Source organism: Echinops telfairi, unplaced genomic scaffold, assembly GCF_000313985.2.
Source record: "Echinops telfairi isolate 266 unplaced genomic scaffold, ASM31398v2 ScPeMD7_443;HRSCAF=831, whole genome shotgun sequence".
NCBI classification, from domain to species: Eukaryota; Metazoa; Chordata; class Mammalia; order Afrosoricida; family Tenrecidae; genus Echinops; species Echinops telfairi.
In genome coordinates, this window is record NW_022104341.1 from 8985773 (window position 1) to 9006459 (window position 20687).

Here is a 20687-nt window from a genome sequence, read left to right on the forward strand (position 1 = left end):
ACTGTGCTTTGTGGGCATGTCTGTGACCTGTTGGAAGCAGTTTACCAGGACTTTTCCCAGCAGTCTCTGAGTGGATTTGAACTGCCAACTTTTGATTTAATGACTGAGTATGAGTCCATTTGCATAATACAGGGATTCCAACATAGTAGTTACGACATGCCAAGTTAATAATAGTGATAACCACAGCAGTAATGGAATTTCAAATCACCAAACTAAATGTATGGCGAAAGCAACAGATATTTTGCCCCAATTCCACTCTATGTCCCAGAGTTTACACCTTGTTAATATTGGCATCTCTGATGTCCTAGAGAATCCGGAGGGCCTCTGAAACCTTCCTTAAGTGAACGTTTGAGTCAGGGAGGATCTTTGTAGCCTGAAACCTCTCCCTGCTTAGCAGGTGCAAGGACGAGACCCACAACTCCAACCCCTCTGCTTCCCCAGGACTTCTTTGGAGCTAGCTGGAATTCCCAAGGAGAAGGGCTGGTCCCCTGCATTCCTTCCTCTGCAAGAGGCCCTTTATTTGCTAGCAGCTTGATGCTGCTGGGTCCTCATCCTAGACCGTCCTCGGTTCACTTAATGTTTTCCTCTGAAAACATCTTCTATGCACAAGATGTCATTCTAGCAACTTCAGTCCTTATTATCCAGAAGCTTTGTTAGTGGGTCAGCCAAGTGTTCACATAACCAGAAAGCAACATGGTCCATGCTGAGAACACAATACAAAGTGACGTGGGTCCAAGAAGACATGTAATGCGAGGTGAGTGGAGAAAATCACCCTGCGGGATGTTGGACTGACTCCTCCTGACGGTTAAAACCCATAACCAACCTCATTAACATTAAGTCTATTCTGACGGGGGTGGGGGGGTGGGTATTAAAAAAATAATAAAGATGGCGATGGTGAGCATTTCAGGTGAAAATATGGAGTGCACAAAGGTGTGAGGTTAGGGAAATGTAAGTAATGAGGCTGGAGCAGTCTTTATAAAATAGGAGTTCCTTTGGGGCTATGGGAAGGACATGCGTAATGGCCAGAACTAATTTCTGAACTCCATGTGATACAGCTTTGCCTCTGCAGGGAGAATGTGTCTGGGGACTATTTCTCCACAGAGTTCAGAACTGGGGCATTGTCAGCGACTGCTTTCGGAACTTAATGACTAGTAAGCACGTCGATGTAGGAGCGCTGGTGGCACAGTGCTGAGCGTCTGGCCATCTGCTCCCAGGGCCTTGGGACCCGACGGGGCAATTCTACTGGGTGCTGTTGGGTCGCAGTGAGTCAGCGGGCAGAGGGACTGGGATAGGTATTGCCCATGTTTATGACACCTCCTGTGTCTTGTTTGAAAACCAAATTTTATAGCAAATGTTAACTATTTATTTAAGAAACCACACTCCGCTCCAGGCCCCCCACTACAGATGGACTTTCGAAGGTAGGTGTCTATCCTGAACAGCTTAGGGGCTCGGGCGGCATCGTGGGCTGGACCGGGGCTGCTAACCATGGAGCAGTCCGCCAGTTGCTCTGGGGGAGAAAGAAGAGGCTTCCGCTCCTGTGAACAGTTCAAGTCTCAGGAACCCACAGGGGTGGTTCTACTCTGCCCTAGCTGGGGACTATGTGAGTCAAACAAGACTCAATTGCAAGGGGTTTGGGTTTTTTTATCACCAAAAAGTGGGGTTGATTCTTTGAAGCCTGTTAAGATCCTCTAGAGCAGTGGTTCTCAACCTGTAGGTCGCAACCTCTTTGAGGGTCAAACGACCCTTTCGCAGGGGTCGCCTGATTCATCACAGTTGCAAAATGACAGTGATGAAGTAGCAACGCAAATAATGTTATGGTTGGGGGTCACCACAACATGAGGACCTGTATGAAAGGGTCGCAGCATTAGGAAGGTTGAGAACCACTGCTCTAGAGACTTTGATAATGCTGTCTTCTCTAGCTCTGATACATTTGAAAAGTTAAAATGGCAAAAAATATTCTCTTGCAGGTGATCTGAAAATCATGATAGTTCTATGGCAGAATGTGAGGTCCTTAAACATGATCACGGTTGCTGTATTGTATCCCAGTATTCTCTTAATTTATTGTCATTTCATAACTATTATGAATACACAGTTACAGCACCCACTAATGACACATGTGACGCTGTATTTTATATCAGGATCATGAAGGGATATTAATAATTGAATCGTTCTTTGACTCCTCCCTTCATTGACCTGCCCTGTGGTCACGTCCTTTCTAACAAAGTCAAAGCGCACGGTGAACCCTTCAGTCACTTTCTCTCATACACTCTTCTCTCTCTCTCTCTCTGGCTCATGATCTCCTGGGAAAATCTGATCTTGGTTCAAAATCCAACTCTCCATTTTTCCAGGCTATAACTCAGCAGCTAAACAGAGCTGGTTTTTCTTCAACCATTTTGAAAGAAGTTCCCTTTCAATTCAGGATCATAATCCTCCATCGGGAACTCTAGGCTGTCTGGTGACCCTGGAAACAGGGGGCTCTGGACCATCTCTTGATTCTCCTTTCTTACTAAAGATTGCTTTAATTGTGTGTGTGTGTGTGTGTAATACATTGCTGTTGGTCATTGTCTTAGAATTTCAGGGTTTAGTCCTTGAACTTCTTTGCTCTTTACATTCACTATAGGTTTATTTTTTTTAACCCAGTCTATTGGCTTAAAAAAAAATCTATCTGTTGACTAACAAGCCTTGGTGCAAAGGTTAAGCGCTCAGCTGCTCACCCCAAAGTCAGCTGTTGGACCCCACCAGCCACTCTTAGAAAGGAAGAGCTGGAGATCTTAAATGAACATGTCAGTCTAAGAAGACCTCTGTCACACAGGGCGGCTATAAATTGGAATCATGTCAATAGCACACAACAACAACATAGAAAAACTATTCCAAAATACTTAACTCCAGCCCACTCCACTCCAATAAAATCCACTATATTCAACTGCCCTCTTAATAGATAAATGCCAGCATTTCTATGTTAGAAATTGAGCTCTTATGTTACCCTCCTAAACCTGCTACTCACCCAGGCTGCCCCGTATTAGTAAGTGACAGCTACATTCTTCCGAACTGTTTAGCTCAAACTTCCTTGGGTTGTACTTGATGTCTCCCTCTCTACCCCCACCCCCATGCCATCCATCAGCAGGCTCCCTGGGCTATGTGTTTAAACTATAGCTCAAGCCTCATGATGTCTCACCATCTCCACTAGTACCCCCTTAATTAAGGGGTTCACCACCAGCTCCAAATGGCTCTCCTGGCTTCCAGCCTTGTGATAGTCTCTCTGCCCCATGACAATCAGCGTGATGCTTTCAAAACCTAAATTACGCCATGAACTCTCTCTACCCAACCCTGATGGCTTCCCTTCTCAGCTGGATTGAAAGCCAGAGTGCACTCATTCTCAAATGAGTTGGGTCTGGCTGTCTTAGGGCCTCCCCACTCTCCTCCTCCTTGCCTCCAGACTGCCTCCAGGTGGCTCCTCAAGCAGGCCACCGCACTTCCCAGGATGTCTGGGCCTGCTGGTCCCTTGTCTGCCACGCCCAGCTCTCTCGGGGTCCTGCTCTGACCACTCAGCTCGAGAATAACAATCCTTCGCCCAAACACCTTCATCTTCCAATCCTGCATTAATATTATCATTGCATCATATATTAATATTATTGTAGAATTTATAATGTGTGAAACATACATTCTAAAAAATTCTCCCCTTGTGCTGAGCAGACGCCTGGTCTGTTTTGTTCACAACTGTCGCTGAGTTTACCTCACCACCTAGCACCTACTAAGCATTCAAAACATGTCGAATGGAGGAATCCGTGAATGGATTAATGAATCAATGATGATACTGAAACAATTTTCATTTGGGAGACAGCAGGAAAGTTTTGCCTTAATTTGTTTCTTTGCTGTTTCTTTATGTCCTGTGGTGGAGTGAAATTTCTTAATATGACTCTTCTACCCAAGTCTCTGCAACTCCCGCCAAGTTAGTGGGTAGGACTATGCAAACAGGGACTCTGTAAGACTAATACCGCCCCTCCCTCCAGCTGTAAGGATGAACATTTGCTTAAGCAGAGAAGAGAGAGAAACCTAGAGGACCTTGGAAGAGCCAGTCCAAGATCTGTGTCTGATGATGCTAATGGATACCCACCCTCATGAAGACATCACTGACGATATGAGTGTTACAGAAAAGTGCAGCGAAGATAGTCTATGGTGCCCAGCTATCAGAAAGGATAGCTCTGGGGTCTTACAGGCTTATCTAAAAACAACTAGCCATCTACGTGAGGCATCAACTAAGTCCACATGGAAGAAGCACACCAGCCTGTGTGATTCAAGGGTTATAAATAATAAAATCCACATCTGAAGGAGGGAATGGGATCAGAGCTTACATGGTTTACAGACAGATATGCTAGTAGAAGTCCAACTTCCACTTGCAGGGTTCCCACATGTATTAAGCCCCCAGTGAATCCCCTCTGGTCATAGATAATCCACAGTGTGAACAGCCTTGTTATCAAATAGAAATCACTGTAAAGTCAATTATGGATGATGAAGTGAGGTTAAAATATAACACCTTATTATTTGATCTCCCTTTTGGCCAATTTAAAGTTGTTTACGTTTTTAAACTATTTTCTGCTTGCTTTCTTTTCAATTGAGATTTTTCTGTTTCATTTTGTTGTTGGTTTTTCATTTTTACTTTTTGCTTATTATTTTTGTTTTGTGTGATTTTCTGTATATGAAATACAAGACGCTAGGTAAATCTGGAGAGATAGTAGCTGCATTAATAATTAGCTAGGGGCATGACAGGGGAGGTCGGGGGAAATGGGGAGCTAAGAACCATGAGTAGCAGAATGAAGAAAATGTTCTGAAATTCATGGTGGTGACGATTGCACCACTTTTCTAAGTAGGATCGAACTGTTGACCTGCTTGATGTGTGACTTATATGCCAATCAAACCATAGAAAAAGATCTTTGTCTGAAGTGGTGGTGGCCACTAGACCAGAGCATCAGAGACTTTGGCTGTGCAGAGGACAGCACAGAAACGATGGGACACCTCTTCCTCTGGAACTGAGGAGCAGAGTGACAAGTGGGCCACCACCCTGTCCCACAGAGACAAATGCCAAAGGAGCATGTGACTGAGGATTGAGGAATGGAGAGGGATTTGGCTGCTGGATGAGCAGACTAATGACTAGATCCTAACTGCTGGCTGATTCTGCTGTGGTCACCTATGAACTTCCCCCAAGAACCCCCCTGAGTTAGTTAATTGTGCCAACCTGGCTGATAATCACATGTGGGGCTAATTGAAAGGCGGAGGGATAAATGGGTGGTGAGCCTCGCCTTTCTAGTTCTCAGGTCTCTTGTTTTATAATGGTTGCACCTGGTACAGCTGCCTTAGCAATTCCCTGCTTCGGCTTGCAAGATTGACTTCCTACAAGACATCCCCAAGGAGAAGCTACATGGACCTATCCCGATGCAGCCCTGGGTGCTGGAGCAGCCATGTGGAGACCTCTGCTAGTGCTGAGATGCTTGTTCATTCACTGACTCAGCTTTCCTCCTGCAGTCGGCATCATTGCCTCTGTTTTGTGAGGTGGAGGACTTTGTGGACTGGTGTTGGGTTAATGGGTTAATGTTGGACTTGTGGGCTTGGGCAGCATTGGGTTGGGATGTTTTCATAATGCAAATTTTCTTTACATAAAACTCTCTCTTATACATGAGTTGTTGTGGATTTGTTTCTCCAAAGTACCCAGACTAATATACCCCCCTTAACTGTGAGTGTTTTCTGTGCATGCTGTGTGGCCATTGCAATGAAGTATTGAACCCAACCTAGATGTAGAGTGGCATGGGAGGTACAGTTGGTGTCAGAGTGGGTAAAGGAGGATGTGTATGATATGACAAAATAACAATAATTTATAAATTATCAAGGGTTCACGAGGGAGGGAGAGCAGGGAGGGAGGGGGATGGAAATGGAGAGCTGATACCAAGGGCTCAAGTAGAAAGCAAATGTTTTGAGAATGATGATGGCAACAAATGTACAAATGTGTTTGACACAATAGATGGATGGATGGATGAATTGTGATAAGAGTTTTATGAGACCCCAATACAATGATTAAATAATAAATAAGTAAAAAGGGTGGTGGGCGCGAGAAGAAGGATGGAGATGGAGGCTTGTCTGACCCCTGCCTCCAGGCACCGGGGAAGTCAGAGGAGGTCAGATGTGGCCCTTCCTCGCCATTTCTTGCAAGTTCATTTGATCATACTCTGTATATCATAGTGTTTAGAAAATAGTGATCAAAAAATATATATATAAACTAAGTTACTGATTATTACCTGAAAGTTGGCTATATGTCTCTATACAGATCCGTTTAGGCAGAAGAGAGGGGTTATAAAAAAGGAAGCGGAAGCAGATTCCCAAAATTCAAAACCACTAAAGTCGGAGAGTGATTTTGCTCAAATCATATTGCAGATTACCTATAAGAAGAGGCTTCCAATTTTGGTGGAAAAATCCCATTATATTTTCATTCCATTTTTCCACAAAAGCATTGAAAGGCCTCTCACTTATATTTCAGCCACATTTTTTTTCTGTTGTAGAAGCAGATTTCCAAGGGGTCATTAAATCACATCTCGAGGAGGCACCAGCACCAGCACGGACAACACGTAGTTATTGAGTGCTACCCTGCGCCAGGCACCAAGAGACAACGTGACCAGGCCAGTCCTGCACAATCTACCACAGTATGCTTTCCCATGATGCTCTTGACATTTTGTGGCCAGATAATTATTTGTTCTGTGGGGGTGGGGGTGGGGGTGAGGGGCTGTATCAGTGTATTGTTGATCTTTAGTAGCATCGCTGCTGAGCCCTACCACTACCACCACGCTCACCCCAGATAGAGTAGTCCCATCCACCCAGCTGTGCCCATCAAACATGTCTCCAAACATGAACAAACTTGACCCCCTGGGTCACAATCTCCCTCCTGGCTCCTGTTGAGAACTACTGGACTAGTGGGAAGCTCAAATAGATATTACACAACATGAGACAGTGATGCTAATATGCTACTTAGTTACAGGCTAGTCAGTAGGCCACTGGAGATCCCCTTGCAGAGGGGTCTCGGGGAGGAGATGAGCCAGTCAGGGTGCGATGTAACAATGACGAGAAATACAACCTTCCTCTAGTTCCTAAAGGTTTCCTCCCCACTCCCACTACCATGACTCGAATTCTATCTTGCAAGACTGGCTAGACCAGAGGAGGTACACTGGTACAGATAGGAACTGAAAATACAGGGAATCCAGGATGGATGAGCCCTATAGGACCAGTGGTGTGAGTGGGGAAACAGGGAGGGTAAAGGGAGAATGGGTAGGAAAGAGGGAACCGATTACATGGAACTGTGTGTGACCTCCTCCCTGGGGGACAGACAACCGAAAAGTAGATGAAGGGAGACGTCGGACAGGGCAAGATATGACAAAATACCCATTTATAAATTATCAAGGGCTCATGCGGGAGGGGGGAGCGGGGAGGGAGGGGAAAAATGAGGACCTAATGTCGGGGGTTTAAATGGAGAGAAAATGTTTTGAGAAACGATGTACAAATGCGCTTTACACAATTGATGTGTGTATGGATTGGGATAACAGTTGTATGAGCCCCTAATAAAATGTTAAAAAAGAAAAGAAAAAAAAAGAAGAGGAATACGTATTAGAGGTGTTTAGAAGCAGGGAGAGCTCAAGCTTGGCTCTCCAGATCAAGAAAACCCAAATTCTTTGGAGGCATAGAGGATTCCATCTGACAGAGGTTGGCTGCGGAAGACCTAGGCAGGTAGGAATTTTATGAAAACAAAGAGCTGGAGACAAGCAAATGTGAATATTAAGAAGAGGGGTGAAAATGTCCCTTGTGTGACTTCTCTTTATTGTTCACTAAGTCCCCTGTAATTACATCACTACATTACCTACAAACTACTCTAAACTTGGGCACGAGCAGATCTGGGCTTGGGGGGTGCAGGGTGGTGGGGAGTGGGCAGGCTACACTAGGAAAGCCACAGGAGGTGCACATTCATTTCAGTCCACCAAACAGAGAAATTGTGTAGAAAGATTTTTTAATTGGGCAAAGGGTGAAGGAATAAAACTTCTATGTATCCGTCTTCTTCCCCTGCCTTAATACACACGTCCTCTGGGACCCCAGGTGCATCTCCCCAGGGCAGAGAGAAAGTTTATTTGAATCATCCTGTTCCCAGTCTGTCATACTTCCACTTCCTGGTTTGCATCCTTGCCCAGCTGATCCTCTTCCCGGCATATTACTTCAGTTGATGATGATGTGGATTTTCTTGGGATACATTTACTTCCATAAGTGGCTACTTCCTGCCTCTGGGAATGAGTGTCCTTAAGGAAGCAGGGTCAAATTAGTGCTGTGTCCTTAGTGCTGTGTCCTTAAGGAAGTAGGGTCAAATTCCAGGTCAAGGGGTTTCTTGTATGTCTGGCATGCTAGCAAGGGCATGAAAGAGATGGGCTTTGTAAAAGTTCCTACTTTTTAGCTCCTTGCCCCACTCAACCTTCTCCCTGCCTTATCTGATTAGGCACAGCATCAGCCCCGTGGCTTCAGTCCCTGCCTGGATCAGCCCTCAGTGCTTCTCACCCTCGGAACCCATGGCAGCTCTGCTCCTAAAGAACTGATTTCTCAAAACTTTAAATACATTTGGATTCTTTCAATGTTGTTGTTAGGGGCCATCAAATCAGTTCCGATTTATAGCGATCCTCTGTACAAAGAACAAGTCACTGCTTGGTCCTACACATCATGCTCACAATTGTGACCGTTGAGCCCATTGTTGTAGGCACTGGGTCAATCCATCTCTTGGAGGGGCTTCCTGACCCTTTAGTTTACCATACACCAGGTCCTTTTCCAGGGTCTGTTTCCCCCTGACAACATGTTCAACATACTTGAGACAAAGTCTTGCCATCCTTGCTTCTAAAAAGCATGGTGGCTCTACTCCTTCCAACATCTCACCAGCATCTATTGAATAACATTACTTATCTTCAGTGTTATATATATATAATCACTATGGTAGTTATATAATTGTCAATTTAAGGACTAAGCGTGTAGGGGTGGAGTCTTGCCTGTCAATCAGGTCATAGACAATGAGGTTTCTGTGTGGGCATAGTCTTCCCCTAAGGATTCTGGGAATTCCGGTTTTACCTCCTTGAAGGTGGGAGACTCTCTGCTCACACCCTGGGAGACATAGCAGCTGACAAGACATATGGACCCACGCTGATGCAGCCCTGGGTGCTTATGAAGCCGTACAGAGACCCTTGCCAGCGCTGAGATGTTTCCAATGCCACTGGATCCAAAGACTTTCTACCCACTGGTCTGTGATCTTCTACATTCTGCATCATTGCATGTGTTTCCTGAGTCTGAAGAGGACTTTATAGATTGGTATTAGACATATGGGCTAATATCAGACTTATGGACTTGATCTGGACTGGGCTGGGATGTTTTCTCAATGTTCAAATGCTCTTGTATATAAATCTCTTTCTGTTTTTCCTTTTCCTTTTTTTCTTATAAATCTCTTTCTTATACATGTTTAAGCGTCTCTATGAATTTGTTTCTCTGGTCTACCCGGCTTAATACAATCACACTGGAGGAAGGCTGAAGATGCGCCTTAAATACTCTCAGTTTCTCTTTCTCCTCTCCTGAGTAGCGCCCTCATTTTTCCTGTGTACAGCCAAAGACAAACCCCACGTCGATTAAACCTCTGCCAATGACTTGATGAAATTCAATGAGGAATAAGGAAGTTGTTATGGTCAATTTCAACACTGAGTCAAACTAAGTTCAAATGTACAATTGTTAGTAAACATCTCTAAGAAGTTTTTCATGGCAAAATGAAAAACAAAATTAAAAGCCCAACAACCCCCCAACATGCCAAATGCCCAAAAATCCAGGATGGAAAACAGGACACACCTGTCACACAGGACATTTAAATGGAAACAGTGAAATAAAGGTAGGAGTCTTTACGTGTCCTGAAAAATATCTTCATTCTGTGAACGACAGCTGCTAACTGGAGTGGGACAACCGTGAGTCACAGACAAGAGACTATTGGCTTTCATTTAGTGCAAATAATGTAACTATTACTTTCTGAACATAATTAGTGATTAACCCAGTGTCCATCTTCTCTGGCGTTTTTTCAGATTCATTCAAAACAGTATTAGGAAGTATTAACTCCAAGATGATTCAAATATCACAAGGTGAAATGAACACGATGCATGGACTCTCATTCTGTTCTCATGAGAAGCATCCCTGAACACAGGCGTTTGAGTTCCCTTTCCATGTAAACGAGCAGCAATGCTAGTACTCTTACATTCATGTTCTAAACACGACCTAAACTGTCATAATTCTTATTCACACACGAATCTTTCAGAAAACAAATATTGCAGCATGTAAAATTGCAAGAAAAAATAGCAGTCAAATTTGGGAGTGACGCATACTTTTTTCCTTTACGAATTACATTCTTGCTTCTACTTGATGCATCAGTTGGTATGAGTCCACATGCCTAACCAATAAGCTGATGGGTACACTTCACAGATATTCCAGATTCATACAGTGCAATGTCTCACAACACATAACACCATGAAATCACTGTATGAATCCAAGAATTCCTACCTCTCTTGTGGTTTGCAACTTGAACAGAAGAAACTGTTGACAAAGCTAATTTGGGAGCAACTGGATAGGTTTAAAAAAACGAAGAGCAAATTAGAAACAACAGTGAAACTTTCAAAGTGACATAAGTTATCATCAACCCGCTTGAAAAAACAGCCCTGAATGAAGAGACTATTTGTATCTGTTGTTTATGGGAGTCTGTTTCAATGACAAGGGAAATCATGTATGGCTGAAAATGGCTCAACATTGTCAGCAATAAGGTTTAAAAACTTTCCTTTCAGAGGCAGAGAAGAAGTATCATTTTAATCAACAATCCATGGCTTGCTCCAGTAACAACAGGGAGCCCCAGGTGTCTCTTGCAAAATAGATCAGTTGTTGCATTACTCAGCAATAGTGTTGCTTTAATTCACCAGGTCATTCTCCCCCCTCTGTAACCATATACTTTTCTGCACATAAACTAGTTGGGCTATTTTTCCTTGAACTGATTGCATGTCACAGACACAGCCAATCACAATGGAAAACCATTCAGTGGTATCTGAACCTGGATCCTAGAAGCCATCTTCAACATCTCTATCTCAAAAAAATAGGGCCTTCCTCACATCATGGAGTACCTTTGTGACAAAGATCAAGTTTCTAATGGCAGGGTTCTTTCTCTGGATTTACCTTCTCTATCTTTTCCTAATTATTTTCCAGAGTTACTTATGAAAATAAAGACAGGGTTGAGCTGCGAGTTCTCTGCAGATGTGGACAAGTTCAATTATGGCTGCACAGAACCGGCCTCTGCACGCACTGAACTCGTCCCTAAACCATCCAACTCAAGCCCTTAAGTCAGCTGTGTTTTCCTTAAACAGTCACTGGAAGTCATCATGCACATTCTAAACCAATAACTGGAGCCGGCACAGCCCAAGCTGCTTCTGTAAGCTTTTTCTCCTGCGATACAAAAAAAGTTACCAACATAATTAAATGGGTGTGTTTCAGATTTTCACCAAGGCATGATCTGGTTTATCTCCAAACTTGCTGTGGAGAGGTGGGAAGTCTTAGAGCCTGTCTTGTATGATTTGCTGCACTGTGAAACTTAAAGGGGGAACACAGAGTGACATTTTACTGAGGAGGCTTGTCTTGAACTTGCCAAGGAATCAAGCCACTCAACCTTCCTTGAATCCTCTTGGAATTATACTAATTGGAGAGAACTGAATTTCTTCTTCCACATATATATGTGGAAACTTGAAAAAAAATTCATTCGGAGAAGATGATTAAAATAATTCTATTTGCTGGTAATATATGTATCTGGGACAGTCTTGATTTCATCACTCTGATCAAGGACGGGAAATGCAGTCCTTCCAATTTGACTCCTCAACACATTGCTAATATATTTTGTTTTGCTTAGCAACTATTTCCTGGCCCCTCCCTGTTCCCATTTCCTCCTCCATCTGTATTCATTAGAGTTTAACAGGAGCATCCTGAATATCACCAAGGAAGTCGAAGTCAGAGATGTGCCTTTTTCTTTTTGAGAAGAAATGATAGCAAAAGAATACAAATTTTCAAATGATAATAAACCACGATTTATATATGACTCTGGATATCTACAGGCAAGATGATACTGTATTTTAGTATTACACCGCATCTTACGATTGTACGCCTTGGTTTTAAGAACTTCTATTCTATTCGATTGCTGCCTGCACACTGCTGTCAGTGTGTTTTGGTTTTTAAGACATTGGTAATCATCAAAGAATGTATGTTCTAAGGACAGACAGAAAACAAGTTACTCTTAATACTTTTAAAAACAAATGTTAGTTGATAAAGGAGTACATGGGGTAGGTGCCAAAAAAGAAGCTTTGCTGTGATGCGAGAGAGCCGAGAGAGAAACACAACGAGGCAGAGAGAGAGCAAAAACACTCCCACTCGCATTAGGCCACCTGCAGCAGCAGCACAAGAGCACGCCTGCACCAGGAGGTCGCAGCATCGCCTCGTCGCATCTTCCCTGGCTCAGGCCAACTGCGACAGCAGCCAGTTGCATTAAGGAAGGTGGCAGGGTGACAGACATTGGAAGAATACCTGTGTGACTTTTCAAACTCCACAGCGCGGAATATAAATTGGTAGCAGAAACCGAGACTCCTCTCGAGAACCATCAATGCGAATTTGGCAAGGTTCATAATCACTTCTACACCCAGTCAGTTTTGGTCATCCACACCTTTCACTTTGCTATTTATGGGACACTCTCCATATAATAAAAATATTCAAATGATGATGTTTTTCCAACAACATGGTATTCTTCATCATGTTCTTATTTAGTGATACTAGTGGATGAGATTGCTACGCACTAAACTTGTGGGATTTTATAGCAGTAGGAATTTTACATGCTCCTACCTTGTTTGGGGTTAGAAAACTCAAGGGAAGAAATATTCGGCCATATCCTATTAAGCTTTGGAGGATCTGCATGCATCAGGAAAAATCAGGGTATGTTATTTTCAACCATAATGCCATTTGGGCTAAACAAAAAAATTCAATGGACAAGGACACAAACCACACGTCTGCTCTTCAACTTGGCTGTGATGCACTGAACAGAACACGACTCCCGTGCCAAGCGAGAACAAGCAACTGATGATTTCCCCCCAAATTGAATGGACATTACATTTAGAGCCCCTTCCTTGACAAAGCTATACATTTACTTTTGAAATAAGGTAGATTGCGCCTACACAAAGGACCAAATAAGGACTTTAGCAATTTAAACTGCTATGTAAAGCTGGTGCCTGAAACCAGAAGATAACACGAAAGAAATAATTTCTCACTTGAGGAGCCCACTCTCCACAATTTATATTTACAGATATGAACTGGTTGCATTAGTCTTTCATGAAAGATTCTTTGGGTATGTTTTAAGTGTGAGCCATTATCTTTAAAAAAATAAGAGGATAAAAAAAATAAGAGGATCTATTTCCTATTTTTATTTACACTACTTCTCAGAGAAAGAGAGAGCTTATTGATGAGTTGGTTTAAGGGGAATACTCACCAAGGTGGGTGAGTACAGGCTTTCATGATGTTTTTTGCCAAAAATCTAGACTGTCTTGGTTTCAATCCAGGAATAAGGCAAAGTATTCTTGAGTTTATGAACTGATACCGTTTCTCTTCTTCAACCAAGGTATAAAACACATGACTCCAGAAAGCAAGAGAACAGCGCGTCTTCGGTTTAGGATTTAATGGTTTAAAACTAGCTTTGTCGCACTGTGCAGGCGACTAAGGCGGCCGTTACAGCGCTCCAGTCCTGTCCTCTGTGGAAACCAGCTCCATCCTGCCTGCAGGGTCACCCTGCAGATTCCCATAGTGTATTCAAGACTACGCCCCCGGTGTCTCACGGTCGTGTGGGCTATTGTGGCTGCCAGGTGCTGTCACATCACGTTTTCACTCATCATGATGCCATGAGACAGAGCAGAACCACCAGTAGGGCGTTCCAGGCTGTAATATTTTCAGAAACACTGCCAGTAGATTCTGACTTAGGCGGATGAGGGAAACCGACTCCAAGTTAGAGAGTGAGAGCGTCGTTTCAGTGACACTAGAGGATCAAGTCTTTCACCTCTGGAGTAGCTGGAGTGTGTGTATAGGGGTGGGGAGGGGGGTGGGTTACAAACTGCTACACTTTGTGCTACCCGTCAGTCAAACACTTAACTACCGAGCTGCCCAACCACCTTAAATGTAGGTAGGAATGAGTCTTAGTGCTTTTAGGTGCCATCCGGTTGACTTGTTAGGGCCCAGCACATTGACTCTGACTCATGGCAATCCATCATTGTAGAACTGCCCTATAGAATTTTCTTGCCTGTGATCCTTTTTATGGGGGGGTGGGGATGGGGGCATGAGAGAATCTTTGTGGAAACAGATCACCGGGTGTTTCTCTTATGGAGCCACTGGGTGGGTTTCAACTGACAACCTTTCAGTTAGCAGTTGTGTTCCTCATTGTTGTGCCATCAAGGCTCCCGTGAGTTTTAATGCTGCTAACTAAAATTTCATGGAGCCTCACCTTGCTCAATGGATTGGATCTCTTTAAGGAAGGGTACAGCCTTGCACAGTGCCTCCGTAAATATCTGAGAATTTACAAATGGGTCTCAAATGGCTAGATCACTGTTAACAAGTATTACCAAATTGCTTCCTCCATAATTAAGTGATAAAGAATAACTATTGCAAAATTTCATTACAATTTTAGTCTTTCATATTTGTTGGGCAGGGAAGCTGATCCATTGTTCTTTGTGTTAAAAATAGTGTGTGTGTGTGTGTGTGTGTGTGTGTGTGTGTATATATATATATATATATGCAAAAGAAATTTTAATATTGGTACAGACATTGAAATATGCCATGTAAATACATATGAACAAAAGATGGATATGGTTTTTGGCATATGTACCTAGGTGTTTCTAAATCAGGAGATATTTGGGAACAAGGTCACCAGGAATTGGAGCTGACTCTTCAGGCAACTAATAAGAACAAAAGCTAAATGTGTAAATTATACACCGACTGTTGTTCCTCCCGTGAGCGTTTCAGAGTAAATCTACTTGATCCCCGATGATCGGCTATGAAAACCCTTTTTAGATGGGTTTTAATATCATTTCTAGAAATTGTTCTAGAAATTCAGATTCCTAAGTCCGGTTGCGCATCAAGAAGATATTGAGATGCAATTTAGTGAAATCAGTCTCTTTGTCTTCTTTCTCTAGTAGAGGCAAATGCGGGCCATATGCGGGCATGATGTTAACAAGGTTAATATTTAACATTTAGTGCATGTCTTGATAGACTGAAAATCACGATGTGGTTCATTATTTTATTAATAAGCCTCATCTAAAACCTAAAGTAAAAAGCATACTTTTATATTAAATCAATTTAGACATTACTTTCAAAAATTAATTCTATTAAACTTTATCCTAGATTTCAATACATTAAAGATTTATTAATGCCTATGTTTAAGTATAGCCTTTTCCCCCAACCTTAATGTATGATTCCCTCATCTCCCTCAGGATCCAGAGGCTTCAGTTTAAGGATTTTCCTATACGTATTTAAAAAAGAAGAAGAAAAAGAAGAACATTGATCATTCCACTTCTGAACTGCTGCAATGACTTTGCCAGTATGGAATTATCATGATGGATTTCTTAACTTAAATCTCGTCTCCCAGCTAGAATATGGTTTCCTTCTGCATTATGTATCTAAGGCAGTTCCTTGTTTCTGCTCTGGAATATAATTATACGTTTTCTATAACAAATCTTCATCATACAGGGTGCCTAACCTTCTTGAACAATCAGAACTCAGACTCACCAGCAGCCATCACTTGGAAATGCTAATCTAATCTATTCATCTTGCTAGTGGAATCAAACCGTATGCGCCGTGTGCTCTACTTGGGAGGAACAATGTTGTCTTAAAAAAGGAAAAGAGGAACTCAAAACCTCTGAACTTGGTGGGGCAATGGAGCCATAATGATATTTTTAAATTTAACATTTCATCTTAATTTTCTTAAACTTTATTTTGATTATGATTGCAGGGTCAAGTAAGAAAATAACTTAAAATTAGCCAGTCGCGCTCTTGTTACTCTAGCAGCCATTCTAAGATACTGGCCTGGAATAAATACCCAGCACATCTTACTAATAAATGTTTTAACCTGAGAAAGAAGTTAAGCACCTTGAAGGCTATATTAATAATATAATGGAAACACATTCTATATATTCACATCCAATCCTAATGAAAACCTTTGCATAACAAGGAATCTCTAAGACTTCTTTGCCAGTGGGCCACTTCTTTCAAGTAGTTATACATTCCAAATAGAATATGTATGTCTGTACATATACATCCATATAACATTTGCATTGCCCTTGGAGTGAACTATTACAGAATTTATCAGTTTTATGATTTCATGAATCTTGGTTTCAATAGGAAGGTCTCAGCATGGTAGTTTGCTGTAATGCAAAAGGCAGTAATGTGAGCCAGGAAACATTGGTCGTTCCCAGGTCCCTCACTGAGGAGCTGTGTTGCTGTTCATTGCTGTGGACACCCATTTCGGTATCGGCAAAGGGAAGGCGTTGCAAAAAGAGATCTCCATGGTTTTCCTTAGCTATTAATTTCTGTTAATCTAATGGTCACTTTGCAATTTAAGAATGAATGCGTTCTCCTGCGATGAAGCATTGACCTTAGGACAATACAGGGCTTTAGGGATTCCTTGTGTGAAGGAATAATCATGCCTATGTGCTTGAATTACAGGCTTTTCAATTCTCACCATGAAAGGCCAAACTATAGTTGAGAAATACTAATTTCTCAGAGGACTCACCATGTCCTTCCAATGGGTTCTCAGGTGGCTAATCATTTAGGAACAACAATTTTGGGAATCTCTTCTCCTTAGAGATCTTGGTTCCATATACATGGGGTCCTAAATTAAATGCCACAGTGATCTCTTAACTGGATTCCAAGAGCTATGCTTTTGGAAATAATGAGTCCATAATCAGACCCCCAGAAAGGCTCCCTTTAACAATTACCAAAATTCCTGAAATGCACATTGGACGCTTTCATTCCACTGCCACCAGTACATTTTCAATCATATAGATGGGAAGGCAAGAAAACGATCTACTTAGGGTATGTTTATTTAAGTGAGAGTTTAGGTATTCAATAAAAGTGTCTCGGTGCAGTGGTCAAGTGTTCAGCTGATAACCAAAGGGCATCAGTTCGGGCCTACCAGTGTCTGCAAGGGAGAGAGATGGGGCAATTGGCTGCCATTAAGATTTGTGGCCTTGGAAACTTTATAGGGCAGTCTACTCTGTTCCATAGGATCACTACGCATTGGAATGGACTCAATGGTATCTAAGGGCAACACCTATCCACAAGAGCTTAGGCCGGGATTGAGTCCCAGTTTTACCACTTGGCCAATCTCCTTAATGATCTTTCTGCCTGAGTTTTTTAATCTGTACCCTGGGGGTGTACTAATGAGAACTGAGAAATTCATAATTAAAGCATAGTGCTAAAGGCACTACCTGTTGGTGTCTATCGAGACTGGATAAATGAATATGTATATATTTGGCATTGTAATGAGCATTCAATACGAGTTAGCTCTTGTTATCCATTTTCTGGTAGCCACTGTAACAAAAGCCAGACTATGGCAGTAGAAATGAGAATAGTGCTTCCTGACAGGAAGAAGGGAAAAGAATGGGCTTTTCCTATTTTTTTTGTTCATTTTTATATTTTGCAATCCCAATTGCAAGAGATTCTGATAATGAGAGGGAAGAAACTTCCACTAAAGAAACAGTTCACTTTAGGGACTAGTGTGTTCTTAGGGCCCACATCAATTAGTACTAATTAATAACAATAGCAACTATGTTCAGAAACTGTGAAAATATTCCATTTTAAATATTATAAAAGAAAAATTAGCAAAAAGATGTTCACTTCTAATCTTACTTCCATTCAGAAGCACATCGGTTTATAATATGAATCAAATTTGTATTTTTCCCAAGTAATCTCCCCCCTCTCCCCCCGGTGAAATTGAAACCTCTATAGAAACTGTTATGTGATGATCTGGCTGTGCCAGTTGAATCCATTTTTTGGTGCTGTGATTCAGGGGAAAGAAAAAGCAATGGAAGGAGGTTCTAGTTATCAAAAAGGAGGCACTGGAAAGTTTTTTCTCTCCCATAGTCCCTTAGGAGCTCTCCCTGTCTCTGTTAGAATCACTACACTCGCCTGCCTGTGGTGGACGCCCGTCAGTGATTCAGTGAATCTCGCTGGAAAGCAACCTTGAAGCAGAAAGCTAAAGACATTTCACTTTTTAATCCAGTAACCCGAGTGGCACGGTTGCCTCAGAACATGTAGCTTTGTTCTATCATCGATGGCATGCATTCAGCATGAACGGTGGGGAGCATCCATTTATTCTGTGGGCCACCTCTAAGGACAGAGGAGTCACATGTGGCCGTCCTTTCCCAGCAAAAGGACACATTACAGATTCGTTTCTCTTTTAGAACAGTTTACCATGTTATAAGTATACTTATATATATGTTTTAACTTATATATATATAAGTTAAAAGGTATACTTTTTCAAATTTAAGTGAGCGGGGGAATCCGGAGGCCATGGCAGAAGGAAACGAGTTCGGATGTGCAATTGTATACTGAACTGGAACCCTGCCTTGGCTATGGTGCATATGAATTGTCTTAAATGTGGTGAGCAATAGGGTGCCACCAGAAGCAGCACATGAGAGGAGGTTAGTGAGCACCCTCTTCCCTGGTGTGTGAGGAGAACATCAGGTGGAGAGACGTCAATGAGTCTCTGTGGGTATGTACTGCTGTGGCTCCTCTGGGAATCTGCCAATAGTATTATTCAAACCTAGAAAGCCGTCTATGGAAAACCCCAAGGCTCTTTAGGACAGGGGTCCTCAAACTTTTTAAACAGGGGACCAGTTCACTGTCCCTCACACTCGTTGGAGGGCCAGACTATAGTTAAAAAAACAAAACATGAACAAATTCCTATGCACACTGCACATATCTTATTTTGAAGTTAAAAAATGAATGGGGCAAAAACACCTGGCGGGCCAGATAAATGCCCTCGGTGGGCCACATGTGGCCCGGGAGCCGTAGTTTGAGGACGCCTGCTCTAGAAGAAATCCCTAGGGCCTTCAAAGTAACCCTGCCGTCATTACCATCGTCAGAGCCCACCGTGTGTGCTTAGAACCCAGCATCATGAAGCCCGTTGGGGAGGATGATGGTACACCCCCATTGGGCAGGCCTGTCCTTGAGATGGTACAAAAATGTTTAGTTTGTGTGAGAATTTCTTTCAATAGAGAATACACTTATTTTATCTTTACTTTCGTAGGATATGCTCAATCGTGTTTTACATTCTACTTAGCTAATTTAATGGACTCTTTTATATTCTATAATAATTAGTATCTATTACCACTCCACCCTGGTACAGAGGACATTTAAAGATCAGGGAAGAACTCATTCTACTTTGGAGGATGTATCTTTTGAGGCAGAAGAAGACGACAGTTGCCGCCCGGTTTTCCTTAGATACCATGCTTCTGAGGTCTCTCTCTCTCTCTGGCTGAGGTATCAGAAAATTAACTTTTAATTTTCTCTAGGACACTATAGTGTTCTGATTAGACACTAACCAATTTGAGGGCAAACAGGTCTTGAAGTATAGTGTAGTGGTCTGGCTAGAGCCTGGTGTAGGAGTCAATAAAGCTACAATTTTTATGATCGAATCCCTCCCATTTGGCATGATACTGTGAGTCACATAGGCCTTCCTAGCCCAATAATTTTGGTCAAACTACTTGGCAACATTGAGCCTCAGATGCATCATCTGTGAATGGGATTCTGTTGCCATATGGAGAAAAATCTTCTGAAAATTCTAAATAAAAGTTTGAACTAACTCTTCCCCAAAAGGGGAGGGGTGACTTGGATCACTCTCCATTGATACTCCAGGTCTTCCAAGAGGATCCAGCACTTTTGAAGGGTCTACGGTTGTACATGAGTTCAGTATGTGTTCGAAGGTTCATCATCGGACCTTTTGGTTTAAGCTAAGAGCTTCTAGATTCCTCCACAAAGAGACAACAAAGCAAAGGCACAGATATCAGCTCACACTTAAAACGTGGCTTGACATTCCAGAGTCCCCTGGGAAAAGGTAACTATGGGGAAAAGTCCATTTGCTTAACGTGCGCAATTGTCAACAGAGATTGCTATACCTCTGTAGGAATTTTTAAAATAATCTTTTGATTGAAATGAGAGGTTCTTTCCCTTGCTCCCATGAAAATATTTGATTTCCTTTATAAGATTAAAGAGGCAGCTGTCTTAATGTTCATTCAACTTTAGGATAATCACAGAGGTTTCATGAATGTGCAATGTTAGTTACACAAATGTGAAATGGATCTGTGATGAGGATAGTGGGTACATGAAATAACAGACTCCCAAAGACCTTAGCTTTCCTTCTAGAACATTAGCAAACAGTTCAGAACTAATATAGCACACCATGCAATTTGCCAAATCACTACACTAGCCTGATGATTTTTCTCACCTGATTATATAAAACCTAATTAGTTAAAGGGCAATTCAAAGGAAACTTATATTCGAGGGATTTAGAAGTATTAAAGCAGAGGGAA

At 42.2% G+C, this 20687-nt stretch overlaps 1 protein-coding gene across 1 annotated transcript in view; it reads right to left on the reverse strand.

Annotated features, from left to right (window-relative positions):
* Positions 1 to 20687, reverse strand: part of NTNG1 (netrin G1) — a 406502-nt gene that overhangs the window by 74399 nt on the left and 311416 nt on the right. The window contains exons 5-6 of the mRNA XM_045292021.1: positions 12961 to 13026; positions 10597 to 10656 (exon numbers count right to left, since the gene is read on the reverse strand). Of these exons, the coding sequence (XP_045147956.1) occupies positions 10597 to 10656; positions 12961 to 13026 (126 nt within the window). The remainder of the gene's footprint in view (positions 1 to 10596; positions 10657 to 12960; positions 13027 to 20687) is intronic.